The sequence below is a fragment of the Pan troglodytes genome, chromosome 5 (assembly GCF_028858775.2).
Source record: "Pan troglodytes isolate AG18354 chromosome 5, NHGRI_mPanTro3-v2.0_pri, whole genome shotgun sequence".
Lineage (NCBI taxonomy): Eukaryota > Metazoa > Chordata > Mammalia > Primates > Hominidae > Pan > Pan troglodytes.
This window is the reverse complement of record NC_072403.2, coordinates 178,426,157-178,454,103: the sequence shown is the minus strand read 5'-3', so window position 1 is coordinate 178,454,103 and position 27,947 is coordinate 178,426,157. Positions and strand designations below refer to the sequence as shown.

General features: G+C 44.4%; 1 protein-coding gene and 1 long non-coding RNA gene across 2 annotated transcripts; both read left to right on the top strand.

Moving 5' to 3' along the window:
* Positions 1-60: 60 nt before the first annotated feature.
* SFT2D1 (SFT2 domain containing 1) lies at positions 61-27,078 on the top strand. The gene is made up of 8 exons (XM_518851.8): positions 61-4,394; positions 16,628-16,714; positions 17,286-17,368; positions 18,515-18,596; positions 20,704-20,739; positions 22,521-22,579; positions 24,235-24,264; positions 26,850-27,078. Exons 1-8 carry the CDS (start codon positions 3,813-3,815, stop codon positions 26,887-26,889), a joined length of 999 nt encoding a protein of 332 aa, XP_518851.3. The 5' UTR covers positions 61-3,812; the 3' UTR covers positions 26,890-27,078.
* LOC134810393 (uncharacterized) lies at positions 10,978-15,105 on the top strand. The gene is made up of 2 exons (XR_010158248.1): positions 10,978-13,958; positions 14,841-15,105. It is a non-coding gene; the product is annotated as an uncharacterized LOC134810393 (long non-coding RNA).
* Positions 27,079-27,947: the final 869 nt, after the last annotated feature.

Below are 27,947 nucleotides of genomic sequence, written 5' to 3'. Positions count from 1 at the left end.
TTGAGATTTACAAACATTTGGGAAGTTTTTGTCCTAGAGTTTTCTGTACATTTTCGTAGATAAAGGGGATATTCCAATAAGGAGAAGGTATGTGTTTCGGAAAGTGCTTTTCTACTCCTAACAACAAACGCCTCAGAATTTGAACTTGAAGGCCCACTGCCCTGGGGGACAAAGGTCCTCTGAGTCAGAAGCCACTAACCAGATGATCCAGCAGCAGGACTGAGGGTACTGGGGCAAGCACCAGTCCATGCCATCACCCACACAGAGCCCCAGGTATGCTTGACCATTGAGGGCCAAGAGGTTAACTGTTTCCTGGACACTGGTGTGGCCTTCTCAGTCTTACTCTCCTGTCCTGGACAATTGTCCTCCAGATCTGTCACTATCTGAGGGGTCCTAGGACAGGCAGTCACTTGATACTTCTCCCAGCCACTAAGTTGTGACTGGGGAAATTTATTCCTTTCACATGCCTTTCTAATTATGCCCGAAAGCCCCACTCCTTTGTTAGGGAGAGACATTCTAGCAAAAGCAGGGGCCATTATACACTAGAATTAGAAGGAAAAAGGGTAAATATACAGACTCTAAGCATGCTTACCTAGTCCTCCAAGCCCACGCAGCAATATGGAGAGAAAGGGAATTCCTAACTTCCGAGGGAACGCCTATCAAACATCAGGAAGCCATTAAGCCCCCCAAATTCTCTTTACCTCTGAATCTACGTCCTCTGATCTCTGCCTAAAGATAATTTTATGGGGAAGAGGATTTGCTTGTGTCTCTCCAGGTGACAATCAGTTGTCTATGTGGGTGCCCACCAACCATCTGAAGATCTATCACGAGCCACGGCATCTAGTGGACCCACCTGCAGAGTACAGTGCGAATTGAAGGTTTGAAAAGCCTCGATTTGCCTTCTCTGTGCCTTCTGTTAATCAGAAAAGGCCTGTTTCTCATTATCAGTGGCCTCCCGGCTACAGCCACAGAAGTTTTTGCTTCTGTTTCAGTAGATTTACTAACGTGGGGGTGAGGGTAGGCTTATGTTTTTGCAGGAGATGAACGAACCGTGTGGATGCCCTCAAGATGTGCACGACCATGGAATGGGAGACTGGAGGGACCCATGGATCCCAACCTTGGACCAGGTTCCCCCAGTATGAGCCATGAGCCAGTTGAATCTGAATGCGAAGAAGGAATGAGGACTGACTGGAGTCACGATGCTTAACGGGCCAATGGTTTCTGACTCAGCTCCTCTCTACCCTGAATATGAGAGACCCTAATAGTTAGGCAGGAATATCGTCGCCCCTATTCAGCATGAAGAAGTTACAGAAGATGGACCTTCATCCTTCTGCAGCCCCTAGGATTAAGGGTCTTCTTGTAAAAGGGAAAGGTGAGATATGTTGGAAGCGTTCAAACCAGAGCCATGCTAGTAATAATGATAGCTAGTAATAATGATATCTTCTCTTTTACAATAAAGAGAACGGGGGCATGCTGGGAAAAAGCTGAGTGATGGGGGGAAACTGAGGCAGGGCTTGCATAATGTCCTCTGGAATGTGTCTAGACTTGCTGGCTCCTTGCTTCTAGCCTTCCTAGGCTCCTAGGCGCCTATTCCCATTATCTCAAGTAGCAGAACATGTTCCATATAAATGCTAAACTGTCACAGCTGTAAATCATGTGCTTAATGCAACATGACTGCCACATTCTCACCACCTGTTTCTTAGTTGGATTACCAATAAACACCGTGGGCTCCCAGAGCTCGGGGCCTTCACAGCCTCCGCAATAGCAATGGCCCCTGTTGTCCCACATTTCTCTCTCAAACTTTTTTCTCAATCTTTTGACTCTGCTGGACTTTGTCACTCCCACAACCTGGTGTTGGGTCTGATCACCCCAACAATTTTGTGCCTGGGATGTCCTTGTGTTCAGGAGTCATTGGCTCTTGAAAAAACTATGTGGCCAGGAAGCAGGAAGAGCTAGGAAGTAAGGTTTTTTTGTTTGTTTTTTGAGACAGAGTCTCACTCTGTTGCCCAGGATGGAGTGCAAACGAGCGATCTCAGCTCACTGCAACCTCCACCTCCTGGGTACAAGCGATTCTCCTGTCTCAGCTTCCCGAGTAGCTGGGACTACAGGCGCCCGCCACCATGCCCAACTAATTTTTGTATTTTTGGTAGAGACGGGGTTTCACCATATTGTCCAGGCTGGTCTCAAACTCCTGACCTTGTGACCCATCCGCCTTTGCCTCCCAAAGTGCTGGGATTACAGGAGTGAGCCACCGCGCTCGGCCTATACTTGAAAATCTTGAAAGCAGTTATGTCAGATATGTGAACCAGAGAAGCCCATCTTGAATAGCGGCTGGGTAAAATGAGGTTGAGACCCACTGAGCTGCATTCCCAGACAGTTAAGTCATTCTAAGACACAGGATAAGATAGAAGGTCAGCACAAGATACAGATCATAAAGACCTTGCTCATGAAACAGGCTGCAGTAAAGAAAGCGGCCAAATCCCACCAAAACCAAGGTAACAAGAGAGACCTCTGGTCGTTCTCATTGCTACACTCCCACTAGCGCCACGGCAGTTTACAAATGCCATGGCAACATCAGCGAAGTTAGCCTATATGGTCTAAAAAGGGGAGGCATGAATCCACCCCTTGTTTAGCATATCATCAAGAAATAACCATAAAAATGGGCAACCAGCAGCCCTGGTAATAGACAGCCCTGCTCTGCCTATGGAGTAGCTATTCTTTTGTCCTTCTACTTTTTTTTTTTTTTTTTGAGACGGAGTCTTGCTCTGTCGCCCAGGCTGGAGTGCAGGGGCGCGATCTCGGCTCACTGCAAGCTCCGCCTCCCGGGTTCAAGCAATTCTCTGCCTCAGACTACCGATGTTCCTCTACTTTTTAAATAAACTTGTTTTCACTTGCCCTGAATTCTTTTTGCGCAAGATCCAAGAACCCTCTTTTGGGGTATGGATCCGGACCCCTTTCCCGTAACACTTACGGACATACTCTATGTCTTATTCAACAGAAACATAGAGTTTTATTCTATAGATTTTACAATCTATTTTCTGACCTTTTAAAGTTAAGGACATAAGGATAAGACTTCTCATATTAGTATGAACAGGCCACATAGAAATATCTTCTGCCTAAAGGAAAAGGATGATGAGCATTGGACCGTTTCATCACAAGAAGGCGCGACTTGCTTTCCTAGGGTTCCTGTGGTATTTGTTTTTATCTAATTGAGTTTAGATAAAATCTCTACTGAGGCAGTAGGATGGACAATAAAACTTTTTGAGGATCCACCTTTTAATTGAAAGATTTTACGGAGGAAATAGAGTGGGCAAAGTAATTAAAAGAACAGGCATTCTCATTACCATCTTACCAAGCCTAGAAGCAAACAGAAGAGCAAAACCTATCACTTAATGACTTCTGGAGACCATATTAGACAGGCAGCCCTGATTTTAAATCTCCTTTCTTAGCATGGTGGAAAATGAGAGAGAGAAAAATGCCACTTCCCCATTTCTTAGCGTTTGTTCATCCAGCACGAGCCGGAGAACAGTAAACGCTTGTTCAATGGTCTCACTGTTCACACAAAACTGGAAAAATGGGTTGCATTAGCTATTCCTTTTATAAATAAGATTTCACTCTTTCAAACTCCTAGCTGACCAGTGAACTGAGTAAAGAAATAGCTCTCACAAGGGCAAAGGAGTGAGGCAGCCTCCTGCTATTTCTCCTGAGACGGTCTGAAATACAGCTCCTCGCTTTAATCCTGAGGCAGGTGTTTGTGTCTCCGGATGAGGACACCCAGCTGGGAAGGCTAGCGACGCCCCCAGGGCCACCTCATGGGTGGCAGGGCGCTCTTCGGAGCACGGCCACCTGCCCGCAGGAGCCCTCCGCTCTCCGATTGCAGGCGAGGGGAGGCGCATTCGGGGCCTCGACTTCTGGGAACCCGGGGTGCCGCGGACCCGCCCAGCAAGGCCCCTCGCGGGGCCCGGAGGACGCCAAGTGCAGGGTTCAGTGGTCGTGCCCCAGTCGGGTCTACACTCAATGGCTGTGCGCCAGCTGTGGGCAGGGGGTCCACACCCGCGCTGTGTCCCCGCGCGTTACCACGGCGCACCTCGCGGACAGTGGGAAGGGATAACCCCACCATCAGCGCCTACTCCGCGGACTTCACGGACCACGAGCGGTCCGAGAGAAAGGCTGGTGAGCATGCGCGCATTGCTACGGCGGCCGCGCTGACGCACAGGAAGCGGGCGGGACCGGACTTCCGGCTGGTCTGTGGGGTTTCGGGTTCGGGGTTTCCTGGTGGGCGTCAGGGGCAGGCGACAGAGTGGCGGCCGCTACGGCCCTGGAACGGGGCCATGGAGAAGCTGCGGCGAGTCCTGAGCGGCCAGGACGACGAGGAGCAGGGCCTGACTGCGCAGGTAGCGAACTTGCGCCCTCGTCCAGTCCCGGGGCTGCCCGCTGGCCCCGGCCGTACTGAGGACCGGCCGAGCGGGTGGGGTGGGTGCGAGGCCGGGGGTCTGGGACTCCTCTGCCCGGCTGGTTGATTTAGGACGGCTCCGCCTGCTTCCTGGGTAGAATTTGAGAACTTTCCAGTTTTCCATGCGGTCTACTTAAACCCACTTTGAGGCCCACCCTCCGCTGGCCTTCTGACTTAGGAATCCGCTAACGTCTGCCCTCGCTTTCCCAAATAATCCATCGCGCCCACGTACTATTTGGTTTTCTGAGCCTGGTGCGGGGTCTGGCCTCGGGCTGTGCAGCGTAAGTGGCTATGCAGGGCATTTATCCTGCAAGCTGCAGTGAGCCGAGACCCTAAAGCTTGTTGCATCTGTTTGTCTCTGGAGGTAAAGGAGGTGTTATGTGTGTGTTTGCTGGGGGGTGGTCTTTTGGAAATAGGGAGACTGGAGGAAAAATAAACAGGATATTGGTAAGTGAAATAATATTGAATTAAAATTTTTCTGTTAAGGCAGTGAGCCCTGGTAAGAGATTTTTTTTTTTTTTTTCTTAATAAAAGCCCTTGTGTCTGCGCCTTACCAGCGAGACTTGATAAGGGTTACTTCCTCCAGCAAGAAGGTTAAAAGTAGCAGTGGAGCAGGAACTGCTGTGTAAGTTTTTTTGTTACTGCATGCGATTATATTGCACGTTATTGTGTGCTGTCGCAGAAGTTGGACGTTTAAAATTGAATTGTATTTCATAAGGATCTTCTGTTTGTCTCTCCTGGCTTCCTTGTCATTATACTTACTCAGCACTTCTTGTCGGTAGAGTTCTGGGCTACAGTTTTGGGTTCAGAGAGTGTAAGACAAGTATCTGTTCTCATTGAACTCTGTAACTGTATATTACCACAGCCACATGTGGCCAATGAATTTTTTTTTTTTTTTTTTTTAGATGGAGTCTTGCTTTGTCGCTCAGGCTGGAGTGCAGTGGCGTGATCTTGTCGCTCAGGCTGGAGTGCAGTGGCGTGATCTCGACTCACTGCAACCTCTGCCTCCCGGGTTCAAGCAATTCTCCTGCCTCAGCCTCCTGAGTAGCTGGGATTACAGGCACCTGCCACCATGCCCTGCTAATTATTTTGTGTTTTTAGTAGAGATGGGGGTTTCACCATGTTGGTCAGGCTGGTCTCGAACTCCTGACCTCAAGTGATCCGCCCACCTTGACTTCCCAAAGTGCTTGGATGACAGGCTTGAGCCACTGCGCCTGGAGCAATTAAATTTAAATTAATTAAAATTAAATAAAATTTAACATTCAGTTCCTTAGTCACAGCAACCACATTTCACATGTTCAGTAGGCACATGTGGTTAAAGGCTACTGTATTAAACAGCACAGATATAGAACATTTGCATTGCAGAAAGTTCTGTTGGACAGTGCTACTCTAAACTTTGGAGATGCAAAGGTAATATCACTTATCTTGAGCCCACTGTCTAGAGGGGAGAAAGATATGTGGAGAAGTAATCAATCAAAGATTCGAGTGACTGGCTGTATAGACAAGTGCTGTGAGTTCAGAGGAGGTGATCGTTCATTAACAAATACTCAAGTTCCTGCATATGTTTGACATTGTTCAAGATGCAGGTGTTAGTAACAGTGACCAGTGCAAATACCTCTTTCACATGGAACTTAAATTTTAATTGGAGGATACAATGAATAAACAAGTAAGTATATAATGTGTCAGACAGCCACAGAAAAAGTCAGAGCAGGTTGAGGAGGTTGGGGTTGCCATATTACTTAGATAAGGCCTCCCTGCCAGGGAGTCATGTGAGCACAGCTCAGAAGAGCTGCTGGGATGTCTGAGCATCCTGTGAATAAAAGCCTCCAAGGCAGATACAGAGTCCCAAGTGGTGTGTGGTCAGCATGTTCAGGGCCAGTAAGGAGGCCAGAGGGGCTCTAGCAGCGGGGCAGAGAAGAGGGGCAATTGTAGAAGAGAAGGTGAAGCAGGAAGGGGGATTCTCAATTGTGAGGGTTCTCATAGGCCATAGAAAGGATTTTAGCTTTACTCTGAGTGTGATAGGAAGCCTTTGGGTTTCGAGCAGAGTGGTGGTGTGACCGACTTGGATTTTAAAGGATCACTCTGGCAGCTCTGTGGAGAACAAACTGTAGAGGCAATGTTAGAAGCCCAGAGACTGGGCTGGAGACAAGTACAGTTGTCCTGGCAAGAGATGACTGTGGCTCAAATCAGTGATAGAAGTGGTTTAAAGAGCAAAAAAGCCTGTTTAAAAAACAAAAAAGTGGTCAGATTCTGTAAATGGTCTGAGTGTACAGCCAGCAGGCCACACTGTTGACGGATTGGATGTGTGAGAGTGGGAGGAGGCAAGGATGCCTCATGGCGTTCGACCTGAGCATCTGGAGAGGTGGAGTTGCCATTAAGTGACTGTGGGAGGAGCAGGTTCAGGGAGGAAAATCATTTCAGTGTGGACGTGAAGTCTGAGATCCAGGTAGCATCCAAGTGGAGATGTCAGGAAAGCAGTTGGACGTAACACTGTAGAGTTTGTGGGAGGAAATAGGAGAGAGATGAGATCGTCAAGATGAGGTCCAAGGTTTGACCTCTGGTTTTCTCTGGTGTGTAGAGGTTTAGAGGATGAGCAGAAGCCGGCAAAGACAGCTGAGAGGCGTGGCGAGAGAAAGAGGAGGAGAACCAAGAGAGAAGGATGCCCCAGAAAGTGAGGGAAGAGAGTGCTTTAGGAAGGGGAGGGGACCCAGTACTGTTGATGGGTCTCAGAAGTTAAGAGCAGATTATCCGTGGAGGTTATCAGTTGTCACTTCCACGAGAGCAGTCTTGGTGGCTGGATGGGGTCAGAGGCCTGATTGAAGTCAGGGGAGAATAGAAAGAAGATGGAGATGGTATGGCCATCTCAGTGATTTTTCCTGCGGAGCAAAGAAGTGGGTGGTAGTTGAAGGATGCAGTGGGGTCGGGGAACATGTCACTTTCCCAAGGAAAATACTGGGTGTTTCTGTGCATTGGGAATGGTCCAGGAAAGGGGAAAATTATGGTGCAGGCAAGAGGGAATTGTTGCTAGGGGGCTATTGAGGAGTGACTTGGAAAGCAGGTTTCTCTAGGGAGGAGGAAGGGGCAGGAAGTGGCAGTGAGGAGGGCAGACACCTGGCTCACTGCCTGTCCAAGTGGTACAGGATTCACAGGGGAGAGCCCTGGCCCTGGAGACTAAATTTCAAACCTAGCAGGAAGGTGAGAGGATCATTAGAGAAGAGGGTGAGGACATAGGGAGGTTTGCTGTTGCATTTTGGAGATGGGTAGGAGATGAGATGGGATTAAAGGCGCACAGACCTGAATGGGGTGAGGGATGACCTGAGTGTTGCACGTCTTGTGCAGCAAGACGTAACCAGGATGGCGGGCACATTGGAATTGGGTCTTGAGAGGGATGGTTCTAGGCCAGTTGAGGAGTTGGGCGAGGCAGTGAAGGTCATAGGGGAGCATCCTGACATCCAAGCTGCATCATCCTCCTATGGAGGTGCTTTGAGCCCTGGGGAGAGTCATGGTAGCCAGAGTTCTGGGACCTCTCCTTCGAGATGTCTGGGAAGAAGTCAAGGAGGGAGAGATACTGAGCCAGATCTTAAGAGAGTTGATCATATTCCTCCCCTGATCACATCCTTCATTGACTTCCTGCAGCACCTGAGTAAAATCCAGATCCCTCCCTTGGCCTCTCAGCCCTGCACTGCTTGTCGGCCCGCCTCCCCACCCTCTCCCCAGTGCTTGCCTTGCCCTGCCCTCTTTCTCCTCCTCAGTTGGAGCCATTTTCTTCTGCCTGGGAGACCTGGCAGTTGCATTTCTTTTTTCAGGAATGCCCCTTCCTGGCTCTTTTCAGAGTTGGATTGGTCACTTCCTGATGTCTTCACTTGGTCACCTCTTTAGAGAGGCCCTTCCTGACCCAGTTACTCTGCCCCTATTTATGTCCTTAGTAGAACCTGCCTCATTAGTTTATTGCCCATTTCCCCCCATCTGAATGTAAGTACGCTAGGTGCTGTCTTATTCCTTTCTGTGTATGTAGAACCTACCAAGTACCTGGCGTCTAATAGCTGTTCATAAGTACTTGTTGAACAAACAGATGAGTGAGTTGTTTGGATTTGGGTAACTACCAAGGAGAGGTGAGGGCATTGGTGTAAGGTAATTGTTGGGAGTTAGATGACAAGAACATAACGCAGGAACATTCTACAGAGTTCTCTTGTGGGAGCCCTGCTAACCCCTGCTGACAATTTGCGAGATGTCTTAGTCTATTCAGCCTGCTGTAATAAAATACCTTAGACTTTGTGATTTATAAACAACAGAAATTTATTTCTTACGGGTTTTGAGGCCGGAAGTCAGAGATCAAGGTGCACTCATGGGTTCTTGGTGAGGCCTCCCCCTTCCTGGTGTCACACTGTTGCCTCTGGTTATATCTTGACATAGCAGAGAGCTTTAGTCTCTTTCCCGTCTTATTAGGGCATGGATCCCATTCATGAGGACTCCATCCCCATGACCTGATCATCTCCTGAAGGGCCATCTTCCAGTACCATCACCAGGGGGTCGAGGATTTCAGCAAACACTCAGACCATAGCACACAGGTTGAGACAAGTCATTTGCTTGTTGACTGAGTTATTTCATATTTACAAATGGCATTAATTTATCATGTTTCACTTCGAAGATCACCGCGTGGAAGATGGTAATAAGAGAAAAATGCCTAATAAACAATTTAAGCTCTCTCTGCCTTTCCCACTTAGAAGATTGTAAGTATACCTACCTTATCTGTTTCCCTCACTGTTCCCATGGTAGGTATGGGTGAGGTGGTTAAGGGGAGTGTAGAGAAACACAAGGAGGAAGCTGTCTTTCCAGGTAGAAGGAGCTAAGGCGGCAGAGGAGACCCCCAGCAGGAGCAGCTGGCGAGGCGGGAGGACAGTCAGGAGAGCCGGTGGGACATGGGAGTTGAAGAGAACATTGTAAGCAGGAGGGAGTGCCAAAGTGTCCTGTGCTGTTGAGTTGGAAAGGATACTGATGCTTCAAAAATGTTCCTTGGAATTAAGGACACGGAAGTGACTTGTGTCTGCAGGGTTTCAGCCAGGGGAGGGCTGAAGCTAGAATGGTCAAGGTGAGCCTCCCAACCACTGTGCCGGGCGTGTGCCAGCTGGGGGTCCCATCTACTCCTACAGCCTCAGATAAGGATTCCTGGGAAATAAGGCACTGGGCTAGGAAGGGAACTACATGAAAAAGTGTGGTGGGCCGAAGGGCCTGGGACCTTGACTGCACCTCCCCAGGGGCTACACTGCCCGGGCTGTGCTCCAAGTCTGGTGTGCAGAGGGAGCTTTCCCCGGGAGGCCTGCCTGCTAGAGCCTGTGTAATTGCCTGTGGCCAGCCCCTGAATCACTCACAGTGCTGTGGTCTGAATGTCTGTGTCCCCCCCGCCCCAGAATTCCTATGTTGAAACTTAATCCCCAATGTGATGGTATGAGGAGGAGGTGCCTGTGGGATGTGATTAGGAATGGATTTCATGCCCTAATAAAAAAGAGGCCCCAGGCCACATGCAGTGGCTCATGCCTATAATCCCAGCACTTTGGAAGCCTGAGGCAGGAGGATTGCTTGGGCCCAGGAGTTCAAGACCAGTCTGGGCAACATGGCAAGACCCCGCTTCTACAAAAAATTAAAAAATTAGTTGAGCGTGATGGTGTGTGCCTGTGGTCCCAGCTACATGGGAGGCTGCGGTGGGAGGATTGCTTGAGCCTGGGAAGTTGAGGACAAAAAGGATCCATTGCCCTTTCCACCGTGTGAGGACTCAGAAGGTGTCATCTGTGAACCAGAGATGCCTCACCAGACGCCGAATCTGCTGGCGCCTTGATCATGGACTTCCAGTCTCTAGAACTGTGAGAAATAAGTGTCTGTGGTTTATAAGCTACCCAGTCTACAGTGTTTTTTTAAGAGAATTAAATAGTTTATTAGCTACATACAATTATGGATGATACACAAGCTTCATTCCCATCTATAGTGTTATCTGGTACCATTATTCAGTTTAGATATATTGCATGGGATGTGCCAACAATCATTTTTATAACTAATAATTCTGCGACTTTGCTTGGGTGATCCCCTTTGGTGGTGAACTTCAGGTCACAACAGTAACTGTCAGTTCAGCTACACCGAGCTCACTGAAGACAGTGGCTTCTCCACCTGAGCAGAGTGTAAATAAGTCCCAAGTAGAACCTGGCATCACCCTGAAGGAATTCTGACTTCACACTCTTGGGGGAGTTTACCGAGATGGCTTCCGAGGAGACTAACTTTACACAGCACGTTTTTTAAAAGGACACATTTATTCAGTGTCATGATCAGACTATTACATTTAGCAATCAACAGCATGAGTGCAAAAAAAAAAAATTACATTAAAACCCTTTGTTGGAATGCTTGGTACTTTCCACAGAACAGAAACGAAAATAACCTGTTAATAAAATTAGTCACAAATACAGTCCTGGAGTTTTTTGCTCATACACGTGAGTATTGTCTAAAACATATCTTCTTTGTAGCAGCTGGGCTCTGCCACCACTGTGCTTGGCTGACTGAGTTCACAAATCTCTTGTAACCTGTAGCTTCCCTATCGCTTCTCTGGCTCTCCTTTCTTGCTAAACTTTGTTTCCTGGCAGTGATTAAAATCTTCTGCCAGTGCCATGGCTACTGCTGCTACTGGAACCACCATAGCCACCTTGGTTTTGTGAACCCATTTATGCCTGGTGTTCCATTATTGGAACGCTAAGCATGTGGGAGTTATTTATGTTCTCCTGTTCAAGGTCATCGCCAAGGTCTGATTTTTCAAATTCAAAAAGTGCAACCTCAGGCATAAATTGGTTAAAATCTTCTGCCAGTGCCATGGCTACTGTTGCTACTGGAACCACCGTAGCCACCTTGGTTTTGTAAAGTAAAGTTTGGCAAAGTATTGTTCTCCACCACCATAAGGGCCAGAGCTTCTGCCTCCAAAGTTTCCTCCCTTTATGGGTCCAAAATTTGAAGGCTGATTGTTGTAATTGCCAAAATCATTGGAGCTTCTGCCACCTCCAGAATTGATTCCATCATTACCAAATCCATTACAGCCATCCCTGCTGCCACTGTATCCACCGCCACCGCTGTGGACAGCTGCCACCAAAGCCATCATGACCACTGAAATTTCCTCCATGACTGAAGTTGTCATTCCCACCAAAACCACCTCCACAACCACCACCAAAGTTTCCAGAAGCACTTCGACCTCTTTGGCTGGATAAAGCACTAGCCATCTCTTGCTTTCACAGGACTTCCCTAACTTCACAGTTGTGGCCATTCACAGTATGGTATTTCTGAGTGACAGTCTTGTCCACAGGGTCATGGTTGTCAAAGGCTACGAAGGCATAGCCCCTTTTCTTGGCACTACCTCTGTCAGTCATGATTTCAGTCACTTCAGTTTTTCCATACTGTTCAAGATCTCTTAGGCGATGTTCTTCAATGTCTTCTTTAATGCCGCCAACAAATATCTTTTTCACAGTTGGGCACCTCGTCTTTGAGAATCTTCTCGAGACAGCTCTTTGGTTCCACAACTCTTCATCCACCTTGTGTGGCTTTGCGTTCATGGCGCATCCACCTCCTTCACAGCAGCATACAGGACAAACCCAAAGCCCCAGAGTGCTTGGTGCTTGGATCTCATGACTACACAGTCCACGAGCGTTCCCCATCGCTCAGATTGGCTTCTCAGGTTCTCATCAGTTGTTTCAAAGCTCAGCCCTCCAGTGCCGAGATTCCACAGTCGGCCCTCCGGTGAGGAGCTTCCACAGCTGTTTAGGCTCTTTGGGAGATTCTGACTTAGGCTGGCGTGCAGTAGTGTGATCTCGGCTCACTGCAACCTCTGACTCCTGGGCTCAGGTGATCCTCCCACCTCGACCTCCCAAGTAGCTGGCACTACATGTGTGTGCCCCCATACCTGGCTAATTTTTGTATTTTTTGTAGAGATGGGGGACTCGCCATGTTGCCCAGGCTGGTCTTGAACTGGGTTCAAGCAATCCACCTGCCTCAGCTTCCCAAAGTGCTAGGATTACAGGCGTGAGCCACAGTGCCTGGCCTATGGTATTTTTGGTGTAGCAGCCAGCACATAGATTTTTAACCAGGAGCTGGATCCCTTACCCAGCACTTAGGACAGGCACATAGCAGCGCTCAGTATTTATTGAACCAGTTAGTGGATGGATGGATGGATGGATGAATGAATGGATGAGTGTACAGAGGCTGGAAGGTGAAGTGAAGTAAGCTTTCTGTTTAAGATGGAAGGGACTTCATGTTTAAAAGTTGATGGATGCAGTTTCAGAGAGTGAGAACATGTTCACTAGAGGAAAAAGCCCAATAGCATAAATTCCCTGAGCAGGTAAGGGGTTGGCTGTAAAGCAGGGTGGACAGGTGGATCTCAGCTCTGTGGGAACCAGGAAAGGACGAGAGCATGGGTGTTCTTAGTTGGTGTGTTTGGTGGTTTGGTAGCAGCAGGAAGGTAAGGGAGTTCACACTGATGGCTTTGGGTTTCTGTGTGTGAAGTAGGGGAAGTTGTCTGCTAAGAATGGAAGTGTGGGGCAGGAAGTGGAGGTTTGAAGTGGTTTAGAGTAAAATGGACGTTGAGATAAAGCAAGAAGCCTTAGATTGCCAGGCAGCAATGTGCAGGCCATGGGGGGCTGATGAGGACTGGCTCAGGACCCCCCTGCCCTGTGCCTGACTCCACCCAGCAGTGCTCAGCTCAGCACCTCCTGGAGCAGGAGGAGGGAAAGCTGCGCTCTGGTGGGATTTTACCAGGTGGAGGCAGCGGAAAGGGAATTTGAATGTCCTGTTGAAGCCGCTGAAAAAACAGAGAAAGGCCGGATGAGGAGTTCAGGAGGCCAAGGAGTCAGCACGGTGGGGCCGAGGAATCAGCCTGCTGCCAGAAGAAACGGGTCGGAGAGCGGCAGCCGGAATTTTGGCGATGGTGTAATTTCGAGCAGGAAGACTGCCCTGGGCTGGGTCACTGAGTGGAGTGGAGGGGAAAGGCCAGTGGAGATTAGGGGATGCTGCACAGAAAGGCCAGGCTGCCCACGCGGACGTGGAAACCGTGCCGCATGCTGCACAGAAAGGCCAGGCTGCCCACGCAGACGTGGAAACCGTGCCGCCTGCTGCAAGGATCTGGGTAGGCCCCGCGATCAAGAGTCCTGAATGAGGAGGAGAAAGAGGGTGGCTCTCGGAAGTGTGGACCCCAGCAGCGGGTGTGGGGAGCGGGCAGTTCTGCCTGGAATGGGCCTGAGGGTCTGCGGATGTCTGTTTCTTTTTCTCACTTGTCTGCACAACTTTGACTTTTTATACCCACTGCTATTTTGAAAAAGGAGTGGGAGGAATACTGGATTCAGTGTCATCATTCGTGGAAAGCCACAAGTGTTTCCTATGTTTAGATGGCAGAAGCCCAGGGGCAAGGCTCAGGTCCTTCCAGCTGTGCTGTCTCCTGGCGATCCGTGGATTAGAGCTGTTCCTCAGCTTCTCCGTCCTTAAAGGGGTGGGTTTCGGCTGTGCTGTGGGAGCCACTCATTCAGCCTTCATGTTGTTGCTGCTAGGACTACATTTTCCTCTATTATGTTTCTCACCTGCTTTTGTAAAAAATTAATGAATGAAGTTCTAGTTGCAAGAGCAGTGCTGTGCTTACTGTGGCGGGAATAGGGGAGCAGCCCCTCCTCAAGGGCCTGTCTTCTCTTGGCTTCCTCTTCCTGTGGTAACAGATAAGTAAAATGATGGATGGTGGTTTTGGGAGAGGAAGAGGTGGCAATTTTATTTCTTTTCTAAGACTAAGAGATTAACAAAGTGGCTGGTTTTGGTGGGATTGCTCCTGATTGGTGGTAAAAGAAAGCAGCGCATAAATGCTTATGATAAGCAGGCTGGGTGCAGTGGCTCATGCCTGTAATCCAGCACTTTGGGAGACCGAGGCGGGTGATCACTTGAGGTCAGGAGTTTGAGACCAGCCTGGCCAACATAGTGAAACCCCGTTTCTACTAAAAATACAAAAAATTAGTCAGGCCTGGTGGCGTGGACCCGTAGTCCCAGCTAATTGGGAGACTGAGGTAGGAGAATCACTTGAACCTGGGAGGCGGAGGTTGCATTGAGCTGAGATGGCGCCTGAGCAACAGAGTGAGACTCTGTCTCAAAAAAATGCTTGTGATAAGCAGACGTCAGGGTTCCTTCTGTCTCCTAGTTGGAAGATGCACTGCCAGGTTTTCTTTCATGTTGAAGCATATCACAGTTTTCCCAATTAGGAGTCAGGAAATCTGTATAGTTGTTTCGTATCCTAGACAGTTTGCAAGACTTGAGACAAATCATTTGCTTGTGGATTGAATATTCCATGTTTACAAGTGGAAATAATTTGTCCTGCTGTTTCGTTTTAAAGATCAATACACGGAAGATGGCAATAGGAGGAAAAAATACCTACTATTATACAAATAGCCGTGCTGTTTCCTTGCTGAGAGAAAAACTGGCTATTGAAAAGCAGCGATTGAACTTGTGAACAATGGGGTGATTTGAACTTGCAAAAGAAGGAAAAATGGATGCTTTTTCCTCTCACTAAATCCTCACAGCATTGTGGACTCACACGAACCTTTAGAAATCATTATTCTTTCCATTTTTAATTGACAAATAAAAGTTATATACATTTATTGTGTACAGCGTGATGTTTTGACCTATGTATACTTTGTGGGATGGTTAAATGAAGCTGATGAATGTGTCTCCATCTTTTTTAACAGATCATTTACTATGTAATTCAGTCTTTGCGGTTTATTCTGGCCTGCGTAGTTAAAATATACTTAGTGTATATTCTTCCTGATCAGTAAGAATGAAATGTAGATGGTTTTATAGGCAATTTCACTCTTTGTTTAAAACCAAGTGTTTAGTTTTGCCATAAACAGATGACATTGCTGGAAACAAGAATGTGAATTAAAACTTTAAAAACATTTAAAATGTGTTAAAGAGTGATATATGTTTCATTACAGAATACTTAGTTATTTTTATCTGCTTTTCATGCTACATAAGGATTCACAGATTAATCTCTTGAGGTAAGGAATGTAACCAAATGTATTTTGAACTGTTGCATATAGAACTTTCTCTTATTTTTCATTATTCTTGAAAATATAAGCATGTAGTCTTATTTTTAAGTGGATGTGGTAGTGTAAATTAGAAATTTAAGTTTTGGAATATAAATCCTTGCTGTGTATTTCTAGTTTCTTGCACAGCTGCTGTTGATAGATACTTTTTTAGCCTTATTTGGAAAATATATTTTAATAGTATAATTAGTAATCTGAGTGTGTTTATTTCACCACTACTGTGTGCTGGGTTATCATACTGTACAAAGTAGACTTAGTAATTTCTACTTTTTTCCCCACATAATTTGGCTAGAATTTGCATGGTATATAGGAATGCTGTTGCTCTAGAATAAATGATCATTTCACAGTATGTTTTTACAGTGGTGGAGGAGGGGCCCAAAGCTTTCATGGGTTGGACTGAAAGAGCTTAGAACGGGTACCATCTGGTGCGTGCTGTGATGGTCTCTGCTGGGGCTGCTCAGGCTGCCTCCTGTAGGTGGCCAGCGTCCTCTACCCTCCATGGGGTGCAGTCACCCCACCCCACCCCTGGCCTGCAGCCAATGACCGGCCGAAGGGAGGTGGCGTGTGGAAGGCCAGCCTCTGCCTCCAGCAGGACTTGCACTGAGTGCAGATGCACTCAGACTCGGCATCTAGGAGCCTGAGGAATTCGTCCTGCAGAGGCGGAGAGAACAGATAATGAACCTGTGTACTCTTTCCCAGCCTCTGCAGTTTCAGTGTTTTGCCTGGCCTGTTGCATCTGCCCCCTGTGTTTTTTTAATCTTTGTATATTTTATAATATATGTTATATGTCATTTTATCCATGTCAGTGTATATCGGCTGTCCCTAACAGATAAGGACTTCTGTGAAACATATTATCAGACTTAGCAAAATGAATGGTTATTCCTCAGCATCGTCTGCTACCCAGACCATGGTCATAGTACCCTTAACAACCGTGGAATCTTAGTATTCTTAAATGACACTGTGATATGCAAAATAAACAATTCAGACTATGTGTTAAAACTTTGCTTTAATTTAGTATAAAGAATCAGATTGGTAGTGAATTAAGACTATATTCTAAATTTTCCCATTTTTTATTAAGGTCCTGGATGCCTCATCCCTTAGTTTCAACACCAGATTGAAATGGTTTGCCATCTGCTTCGTATGTGGCATTTTCTTTTCTATTCTTGTGAGTTAAGGCTTTATATTGTTTAATAATTTTTATTTTGTATTAGACTAATAATTCCATTTAGTACCAAAAACTAATGTCCTTTACTAAATCCCTGTTAGACTATTTTGGTGGAAGGTATTTATTGAACTAAAATAAAGGGGTAGAGATCAATGAAAATACATAGAAATTAGTATTTTGGGGAGTTTTGTGGATAGTTGAAATAATTTAAGAAAAATTTATCAATGTGTTAAAAGATCTGGAGAGTCAGTAATTTAGATGTTTATTACCTTTTCATACTTGCTATTTAGCATGAAAATTTAACTTAAATAGACTGAGATTTACTGGTAAGCACAAAGTTTTGTTATGGCTCATTTATATATGCTAGTGCAAATAGGAAGAAGATTCAAGTTAGTGTATAACATTGAAAATTAACTATTTTTTCTGTGTAATCAGACTAGACTGTCTACAAGCAGATTTGTATTTAAACATATTACATAATATTGGTATTGTATTACTGCAGTAGCACGTTTATATTTTAACCATTAAAATCATAAAATTATTTTAAAATAACTATAATATCTTAACTTAGGGAACTGGATTGCTGTGGCTTCCGGGAGGCATAAAGCTTTTTGCAGTGTTTTATACCCTCGGCAATCTTGCTGCGTTAGCCAGGTACGTTTGGCTTCTCAAAATATCTTGTTTGCTCTTGCTACCAAACTTACCTTTCTAATAAGCACTTTCCCAGTAGGATGTTTATGTAGTTCTGTACATACTGTGAATTCAGCCACAGGATTTACATTCATTAAATAAATATGTATTGACTGCTGCTGTATGCCGTCTCCCGTAACAGACGGTATTAGTGCTAGGAATAGCCAGTCTTTGTGGGGCACTTAATGTGTGTCTGGGACTGTTCTAAGTGTTTTGTATGTATTATGACGAGCTTGTGAGGTAGGCAGTATTACCATCCCCGTTTATAACTGGAGATAATAGCACAGAGCAGGGGAGTCAGTGCTGCCCATGGCGATGAACCTAAATCATGGCTGAGGTGGGAATCCTGCAGGCAATGGGAATCCGGAGGTGGGATCCCACCATGGCTGAGGTGGGAATCCGGAGCCCAGGCTTGGAGCTGCTGCGCTCTAGGCTTTGCTCTTGTGGAGCTTACATTTTAACGAAGAAGATGTTCACATAATAAGCCAGAAAAAGATGGGATGGCATTGGTGCTGTGCAGAGAATTAAAACGGTGTGGCAGTAGTGACGGAGGGCTGCTTTAGATTGGGGGTATGAGAATCCCTCTTTGAGAATCTTTGTGGCATCTTTGGGTTGTTGTTTGTCTTAGCCCTTTTTATGCTGCAGTAACAGAATACTGTAGACTGGGCGACTTAGGAAGAATAGAAATTTTTCTCACAGTTGGAGGCCTGAAGTCCAAGGTTAAGGCACATCCATCCTGCTGATAGATGCATCCCCCAAGGGGAAGATCCCTGTGTCCTCCCAGGGCAGAAGAGGAAAGAGCAACCCCCAGGCAGCCTCTCCTCCAAGGGCCTTTGATCCCTTTCAGAGGGAGGAGTTCTCACAGCCTAGTCCGGTCTTCATACTAACACGCTGAAGACACTTACATTTTGGAGAAGACACCTTCACACCATAGCATGTCTATTGGTATAGTTGTAAAGTTTCTTTATAAAGTTAAGGAAAAAAAAATTTTAGTGAGAGATTTTAATTAAATAAACCAACAGGGCTTCTTTTTTAAAAAAGTAGTTTATTTTTGCATAACCAGATAAATTAGTAGACCTGTACCTCAGTCACTTTATTTGTTTCAAATAGTACATGCTTTTTAATGGGACCTGTGAAGCAACTGAAGAAAATGTTTGAAGCAACAAGATTGCTTGCAACAATTGTTATGCTCGTAAGTAAATAATACATTTTTAAAACTTTTATTGAAGTATTCTTTGCACTGTTATTTTACGAATAATTGCCTGTTATGTATGTATACTTCTTTTTTTTATTATTTTTTTATTATTATTATACTTTAAGTTTTAGGGTTGTATGTATACTTCTTGTGTTGAATATAATAATTATATCCGGCCGGGCACGGTGGCTCACGTCTGTAATCCCAGCACTTTGGGGGGCCAAGGTGGGTGGATCACCTGATGGCAGGAGTTCAAGACCAGCCTGACCAATATGATGAAACCCCGTCTCTACTAAAAATACAAAAATTAGCCCGGTGAGGTGGCATGCACCTGTAATCCCAGCTACTTGGGAGGCTGAGACAGAATCACTTGAACCTGGGAGGTGGAGGTTGCAGTGAGCCAAGATCACACCATTGCACTGCAGACTGGCCAACAAGAGTGAAGCTCCATCTAAAAACCAAAAAAAAAATATATCCTATGTGGTTATAGAGTTCAGATGGTACAGTATTGTCTAAGACTACTGGCTGGGTAAAGCCTGCTTCTGCTGCGTATATGGCATGGTGTAGCTGCGTATTTAAATGAAGCCTAGAGCTGAGTGTGCTTTCATTTTTAAGCCCTGCTGATGGTTTCATAAGGGATTGTTAGTTTGTACCCTTTAGAGGGTGGGCATAGACACCCTCTATGCTGAGGGTGAGATTTAGCATCATTTGTCATCTGACTTTTGTCCCTTCTCTGTGTGCCAACTTGACAAATTGTAACAATATGGCTCCCATAACAGTATCTTTAAATGTGCCTTCCATTACATTGTGGGTTCTGTCCACAACTCTCAGGTCATCACTCTTATTATCTTGAGCCTGGGTGGTGGGTAGATGAGAGCTTACACTTTGGCTAGTAAGGTTGTTTCCATTCTCATACGTGCTGGGTGTTCAGCTGATCATCGTTTTGTGTATTGTGGGCAGGAGGGGGACCCAAATCTCTTCTGCATCCTGCCTCTGCCTCCTAACTCACCTGGTCTGTGTCTCTTGTGGATTTCTTTTGCCTTCAAGCATTTATGATATTTAAAGAATTTAAATGTTACCATTATAACTATTAACATTAGCTTTCCAAACACAGCTAACCTATGTTAATTTATAAGGAAATGTTTGTTAACTCTAATCTGCCTGGCAGTCTTCTCCCATCTCCTCACTAGAGTAAAAACTCATTTTTAGCTTTATTTATTATGTCTTTATTCAACTTCATAGTTTCTTACCACTTTTATAATCTCCAATTATTTTGAATTTCCTATAATAGCCTATGTATCAACATATATATAAACATTTAACTTCAGATTACTAACAAAGTATATTTCACTGTTAGAATGTAAGTAGTTTATATTCCACTAAGATTTTAGTTAGTTTTATTTAAGAAATCCTGGCACTTATCCCTCAAACTTTTTAGTAACATACTGTACCTCACAAAAACACACATGTTGAGAGAACGTGGGAACGTTTGAACATATAAGACGTCTCCCAAGGTGGAGCACTTTGCGTGGTTTGATTTGCTGCCCACATAAGATCACGCCTAGTACTGGTGGTGAAGAGGCTGTGCCACATAGAGCCTTCCACATGCCAGCTTCTAGCTCAAGCCCATCACGGATGCACTCTACCTTATTCATTACAACAGCCCTTTAAAGCAGGTAGGTAGGAACTCTCCTCATTTTAAAGAGAAGACAACAGGTTTAGACAAGTCCACTGACTTCACCAAGGACCCTCAGATAGCAGGCGTCAGAGCTGGGATCTCTTTAGGTCTTTCCAACACCACACCGCCCACCTCTTGCATTCACTCCTGTGCCTGCTTGCTTTCATGGGCATGTGGAATGATCATCTTTCAGTTTACTTAACAGATTAAATTATTAGATGCTTCCAATTTGCCAAGGAATATTGCAGTCATAGACTTTAAAGTAAAATAATACTTACAGAAAATACAAGTAAAACTATTCAGCTGTATTCTTATTTTTGTTCTATAGTATATTCCCTATGTAAATGAATGCAGAATAGTTTATGCATTTTTATTAGGCTTTTGAAAGGATCTCAAATTTATAATCTACTCTTTCTTCCCCTATAGTTGTGTTTCGTATTTACCCTGTGTGCTGCTCTTTGGGTAAGTTATGTCAGCCCTACTGGCTTTCAGTTAACTGTGTGCCCCCCACCCCAGCTGAAGTGTCATCACACCATTATCTTAAAGTAGCTCATCTGTTTTTTTAAAACTCTCTAAAGATTAGGTGTTCCTAAAATTTGACATGTTACCATCCAGCTGGTCGCTAAAAATGCCATAGATTCTACTGTCTGCAGCATAGAGGTAGTCAGTAAACACACATGTGCACACATGCTCACCCACCCAGCTGGTGGCTAAATGTGCCATAGATTCTGCTGTCTACAGCATAGAGGTAGTCAGTGTACAGCACAGAGGTAGTCAGCGAACACACATGTGCACACATGCTCACCCACCCAGCTGGTGGCTAAATGTGCCATAGATTCTGCTGTCTACAGCATAGAGGTAGTCAGTGTACAGCATAGAGGTAGTCAGCGAACACACATGTGCACACATGCTCACCCACCCAGCTGGTGGCTAAATGTGCCATAGATTCTGCTGTCTACAGCATAGAGGTAGTCAGTGTACAGCACAGAGGTAGTCAGCGAACACACATGTGCACACATGCTCACCCACCCAGCTGGTGGCTAAATGTGCCATAGATTCTGCTGTCTACAGCGTAGAGGTCGTTAATAAACACACACGTGTGCCCGAGCTCACCTGCTTGTGGGCCCGGTTGGCAAATCTGACAGTGCCCGGTGTGGTGAAGGGCCCTGGCTCAGGGGCTGTGCTCTCCACCATGCTGCTGCAGGGGTGCGCTGTGAGTCTGCAGTGGTGAGGCAAGTGCGCTGCCGAGTAGCAAGGTGTAAAACCAATAGAGAGGGCCAGAAAACACAGATAGTAACAACAAAGAGAGGAACTGAAATCATTCTCCTACCTTGTGGAGAAGGTTAACAGCTCTTCATTAGCCTTTAAAGAAGTCACATTGTTACAATTCCGTTGACTTTTTGATCTCCTGATTCTACATCATATTTTTCTATTGTACTCAACCTATTTCCCAAATGGGTTTGAAGCAGTTCTTGAACTATCAACAAGAAAAGTCCCATTTTAAAGAAGAAAGGGTAGATATTTTAGACATATTCTATCAGAAATATTCCAGTTTTTTTTTTATTTTGATGATGTAAGGACAGGACTTTAGTTATATGAGATTGATTTACGTGTCATTTCTTAATGATAAAAGAATATTCTTAACTTGCACCTCTCTATAGAACCTTGATTTTTGGTTTTGGAATTGCCTGTTTACTTATAAACAGTAGATTGAAGATAAATGAGTAAAAAAGCACTGATGGACAAGGAATTCTCAGAATATTTTAAAACAACCATGGAAACTGTTTATATTATTCCAGAAGATCACAATAAAATACAATTTTCCTTCAAAATATCACTCAAGAAGCAAATGGGAATGAGTAAAATAAGTAAATTTCACATGGGGCATACAGATCTCAGTGGGATTTTACATGTCGATTCTAGATAAGTTAACATTGACTTTAAAGACCTAACCACCTTTAAAAGTCTAATGTTTTCAGCCTATGCACAATTGTTTCAGTAACATTTATTTAAAGTCATATATTTTGCAGTATTTAAATTAATGGATATAGTTTTAGAAAGGAAATGTATTTTTTGGATTTTAAAGTTTCAGATCAACTGTATCTTAAATTTATCACACTAAAATTTAATAAAGATAAATGGAGCCATCATCTACATTTTTGAAAGACAGGAATTAAGTTTGATTGAGAAAGATGTTTTTAAAACTTTGAAACTCATAATTGCTCTGTTTTTGCTGTTGTTAGTGGCATAAGAAGGGACTGGCTGTGTTATTCTGCATATTGCAGTTCTTGTCAATGACCTGGTAAGTCTTTCCTTACCCTAGTGAAGTGTTAAAATTGCCTGAGATGTGACGAGCATTTTGTTTGGGACCTGTGAAGCCCTAGCATTTCGTCTGGTGTTTTGGAGCCAGACAGGCCCTGCAGGGTCAGAGGAGGGGAGGTCTGCGATGAGTCCTGTTGCACTTGACAGCGTGGCTCAGTGGTACTGTTCGGGAGAAGTATGGGGTGCTGTGCTCGTAGAGTTACATAGTGATATGTTCTGCTTCTTTCTAATGTGAGAAAGAGAAATAATAAGAAAAGTAGGTGATGCCATGTGAATACATAAAAGTGAGACCAAATCACAGGGTGAGACCAAGGGAAGATGAGTTTACCTGCATTCTCCACTCTATTGCTAGATAAATACAAGGTGGAATTTATCCTGATGTTGACTCTGTGGCCCTGTGATATCTGGAGATGTCTTCTGAATTGGCAGTGATTAAATACTTCTTAAGTTACTGGTTGAGCATCCCAAATCCAAAATGCTTCAGGATCCAAAACTTTTTTTTTTTTTTTTTTTTTTTTGAGGCAGAGTCTCACTGTCACCCAGGCTGGAGTGCAGTGGCATTATCTTGGCTCACTGCAACCTCTGCCTCCCGGGTTCAAGTGATTCTCGTGCCTCAGCCTTCCAAGTAGCTGGGATTACAAATGTGAGGCACCATGCCCAGCCCCAAATCCAAAACTTCTTGAACGCTGACATGATGCTCAGATTTGGTTGATACTCAACCAGTAAATGTAATGCAGATATTCCAAAAATCCAGAAAAATCCAGTATCCAACACATTTCTAGTCCCTATCATTTCAGATCAGAGATGCTTCACCTGCACTGCCTTTCCCAGTCCACTTTTGTGAATATTCAGTCATGTCCTGGTCTCTGCTCAGACTCTCCTCCTTGTAGCCTTTTTGTGTCTTGCACAGTAAGAGCTCATCTGCATAAAGGCCATAAATATCTGGGTGGTTGATTAAACGTGCCCTGCAGCTCCTGCGCTCTTCTGTGTTAGTGAAGAGGACTTTTCCTTTTCCTTTAGAGCAGCTCTTGCTTCCTAATTTTTGCTTCCTGTTTTTGCCATTTTACATTCCTCTTACTCGACGTTACCCAGTTTGGGATCGCCTTTCTTTTGGCCCTCTTTCTACTGACAGGTGAAACATCAATGAATGTTAAATGTAATTCTCTGTATATCTCAAATTCACCATAAAATGTTCTTTACTTTTTTTCACTGATATGTGAAGAAACTTAATCTCTTGGTTATTTTCTCTAGTATTTTGCCTTTTATTGCCTAATTTGTAACTAATAATTGATTTATCCCTAAAGGAGACTATAATTATCAGTTGTGGTACAGTTTCTATTTTATTATAAGAAGCTCAAACTTCAGCATGCACCAGAATCACCTAGAGAGTTTGTTTAAAGTGCAGGTTGCTTGTTAAAGCAAGCTTGTGATTTAGGAGGTTTAAGGTAGGACCTAATAATCTACATTTTTAACAAGTTCCCAGATGATGCTCTCACTGCTGGTCGGGGTCACACTTTGAGAACCACTGTACAGTCTCATGCTGCTGTATTTATTATAAGGTTAGACATGGCCTTTTGGCATAAAGAAAAACCATCATTCAGATGAAGATTCAACATGCTTGAATATTTCTTGCAGGTATAGCCTGTCGTACATCCCATATGCAAGGTAAGCTTGTTTGAATCTTGTCTTGTTTCTGGTTCTTTACTTATCTTCACACAAATATATGAATTTAAGTAATTTTTACATAAAAATACTATTTAAACACTTTTTTTTGGTTGATCTTAATTTCCTAAAAGGAAATAAGCATACTTTCTTTTTTTTTTTTTGAGACAGAGTCTCACTGTGTCGCCAGGCTGGAGTGCAGTGGCACCATCTCGGCTCACTGTAATCTCTGCCTCCTGGGTTCAAGATTCCCCTGCCTCAGCCTCCTAAGTAGCTGGGACTACAGGCGCGTACTGCCATGCCCGGCTAATTTTTTTGTGTATTTTAGTAGAGACGGGATTTCACCATGTTGGCCAGGATGGTCTCAATCTCCTGACTTTGTGATCCTACCGCCTCAGCCTCCCAAAGTGCTGGGATTACAACCGTGAGCCACCGCACCCGGCAGTAAACATGTTTTCAATGAGATGAATAGCAGCTTGCCATGATAATGTCTGTATGGAAACATTTTGGCGACATGGAGCAGCTCTGTGGGGAGTATCCTCCCGCCCTGCTGCCTGGCGTGCACTAGGGAATGTGGATGAGATTCTGGACCCTTCCATGGCTTTAGGAGTTCAGAAAATAGGACATAGAGACTCCAGGAAAACAAATTCTACTTAAGAAAAGGAAGTTATGGCTGGGTGCGGTGGCTCACATCTGTAATCCTAGCACTTTGGGAGGCCAAGGCGGGCAGATCACTTGAGGTCAGGAGTTCAAGACCAGCCTGGCCAACATGACAAAACCTCGTTTCTACTAAAAAATACAAAATTAGCTGGGTGTGGTGTGGGCGCCTGTAATCCCAGCTACTTGGGAGGCTGAGGTGGGAGAATCACTTGAACCCAGGAGGCAGAGGTTGCAGTGAGCCAAGATCGTGCCACTGCACTCCAGCCTTGGTGACAGAGCCAGACTCCATCTCAATAAAAAAGGAAGTTACTGGGAAAATGAGGGCTTACACATAAATGCTTATTTTTGGTCAGCAAAAACATTTTAATTGTATGTCAAGAGGTAACCGGCATTTTAAAATATTTTTCCAGAGAAATGTATTTAGCCGTGGAGGAGAAAACAAAACTAGTTCCAATTTTAAATCTGATAGATTTAGAAAAAGATTCTGGTGAGGCACAGCTTTGCCTGTTTGTGAAATTCGAAGATATGTTATATATTTAAAAACAGCAAAATTGTCTGTTTAATACGAACAGTGAAGGAAATCGGTAGAAATTTTATTTTTATTCCATTTCAAATGTATGATTCTTTCTGATAGATACTTACAAGGAGAAAAAGCAAAACAAAGTTAGCTACAGGTGAGAAAGCTGCTTAACAAGAGTGTGCAAGGGTAATTTACCATGCATAGGAACTTCAGAGCAAGGAGACCTCCAGTACTTCTTGGTGCGGAGGAAAGGACCTCTAGACGTGATGTCCCATACAAGAGGCTCTGAAGAGATGGCAGGACTTCAAGAACATGACCAGCCTCTCCAGACACAGGATCCTGCACTCGAGAGCAATAAGCAATGTACAGATTTTGCCTATAAGAATTTTATTAGTGGATATTCTTTATGGCCTAGGTAAAAGCTTTTTTAATGAATGAAGTATCAAGTAATAACAGTTTTGGAAGAAAATATGAAAGGTCACACTTCAATCTTCTTTTAATTCTGAGGATTCAGTTATAAACGTTACAGTTTTAAAACTCAGTTCATTAGTTCTTTTTTTTTTTTGAGATGGAGTCTCATTTTGTCACCCAGGCTGGAGTACAATGGCGTGATCTCTGCTCACTGCAACCTCCACCTCCCAAGTTCAAGAGTTTCTCCTGGCTCAGCCTCCTAAGTAGCTGGGATTACAGGCACGTGCTGCCACGCCCAGCTAGTTTTTGTGTTTTTTAGTAGAGATGGGGTTTCACCATGTTGGCCAGGCTGGTCTCGAACTCCTGACCTCAAGTGATCCACCTGCCTTACAGGTGTGAGCCACCTTGCCTGGCCTAGTTCTTCTTAAAAATTAAATCTTTGGGCCGGGCGTGGTGGCTCATGCCTGTAATCCCAGCATTTTGGGAGGCTGAGATGGGTGGATGGCTTGAGTGCAGGAGTTTGAGACCAGCTTGGGCATCATAGCAAGACCCTGTCTCTATCAAAAAAAAAAAATTAGCGTAGTGGCGTGCCCTATAGTCCCAGCTCCTTGGGAGGCTGAGGTGGGAGGATCTGCTCATGCCACTGCACTTATCCTGGAAGACAGAGTGAGAACCTGTCTCAAAAGGAAAAAAAAAGAAAAAAGTTAGATCTTTTGTTAGGTTATTTTTGGTATTTAAACTTATTTCTTTGTATTGAGATCAGTGTGTATGCCAGTAAAAATTTCTTAAGATAAATACCATGTCAAAAATCAGCAAAATGTTTTCAAATCTCAGCTCTTAATCTTAAATGATACTGAACAAAGTTTTTGTTAATCAAAAAGTGTGTTGGAGCATCCATTGAGTTCTGTTAAAAAAGGTGATTTAACAGGAACATTTTGCGCAACTTTGCTCTTGAGGAATATTATATTCTGTTTTTTTTCCCTCTCTTTTCCACCAGGGATGCAGTTATTAAATGCTGTTCTTCTCTCCTAAGTTGAAAATCAGAAACTTGTGGAAAAGAGCACTTGAATGTTGGTACTCTATGTTTGGTGAAGTTTGCTTTTCCCCATAAAATACTCCAGGAACAACTGACGTGACAGTTGAAGACCGTTTTGTACTAAGTCTCATTTTGTATACTGGTAAAAACTACATGCTTGATTAAACCATTAAATGCTTGTAACTTTAAATTCATTATGTGTCATTAATATACTTTTACAAAGATAAGATTTTTAATCACTGCCAGTTGTAAATTATTTTTAGCCAATTTTTAAATCTTTTCAAAGCAGCTTTGAAATGTGAATATTTAAGGGTAGACCTGTGCTGCAAGATAATTAAACTTTTTTGCTTTTAAAAAATGTCTGCATTTTTAAGATTTTTTTTTTTACTTTAAATGTGAAACTTATTTTAAGCTAAAAATTGCTTATTATATGTAATAAAAATAATATATAAATCTTTACAATTTTGAAATAAACCCATCCTTGGAAAAATAACATTTTCTGAATCAAATTTATAATATTTTAAGTGACTCAATTCAATAATATTTAGTTTAGGCACTATACAGTCTTTCTGTAGAAAAATGAGGAAGATACAGTCTCTCCCCTAAATAATACTGTTAAACACAAATTGTGAGAGATAATGGGACTGACAGCAGAGCCCATTCCAGGAAGTGCAGGGGGAGGAGGTGAGGCGGCATTGACTGTGAAGGTGTCAGAAGTCAGGCCACTGGACAGTAGTGGCAGCAAGAAGCTACCTTCACCCCAGGCTGGAGGAGAAGCAGAGAGGGCGGAGAACTAGCCAGCGCCCTCCTCCTCCCTGCAAGTCTCCCACTGGCTGTCCTGGTCTCCTCAGTTGCCAGGGAGAGGCAGATAGGCGGGTGCCAGCATGATGTGGTGCCAGCAGGAGGGAAGGCGGCTCTATGTCTGTCCAGGGTAGGGAGAGTTAATAAAGAGCATACAACAGGGTAATGGGAGCAGCATTTTATGCACAGTCAGCTTAGAGGAGAGTTAATAAAGAGCATACAACAGGGTAATGGGAGCAGCATTTTATGCACAGTCAG

Coding starts and splice junctions, on each gene's coding strand:
- SFT2D1 (XM_518851.8), top strand. CDS start 3,813: ATGGGTGGCAGGGCGCTCTTCGGAGCACGGCCACCTGCCCGCAGGAGC. Junction 20,740..22,520: donor CCCTGTGTGCTGCTCTTTGG/GTAAGTTATGTC, acceptor TGCTGTTGTTAG/TGGCATAAGAAGGGACTGGC. Junction 24,265..26,849: donor TCGTACATCCCATATGCAAG/GTAAGCTTGTTT, acceptor CTTTTCCACCAG/GGATGCAGTTATTAAATGCT.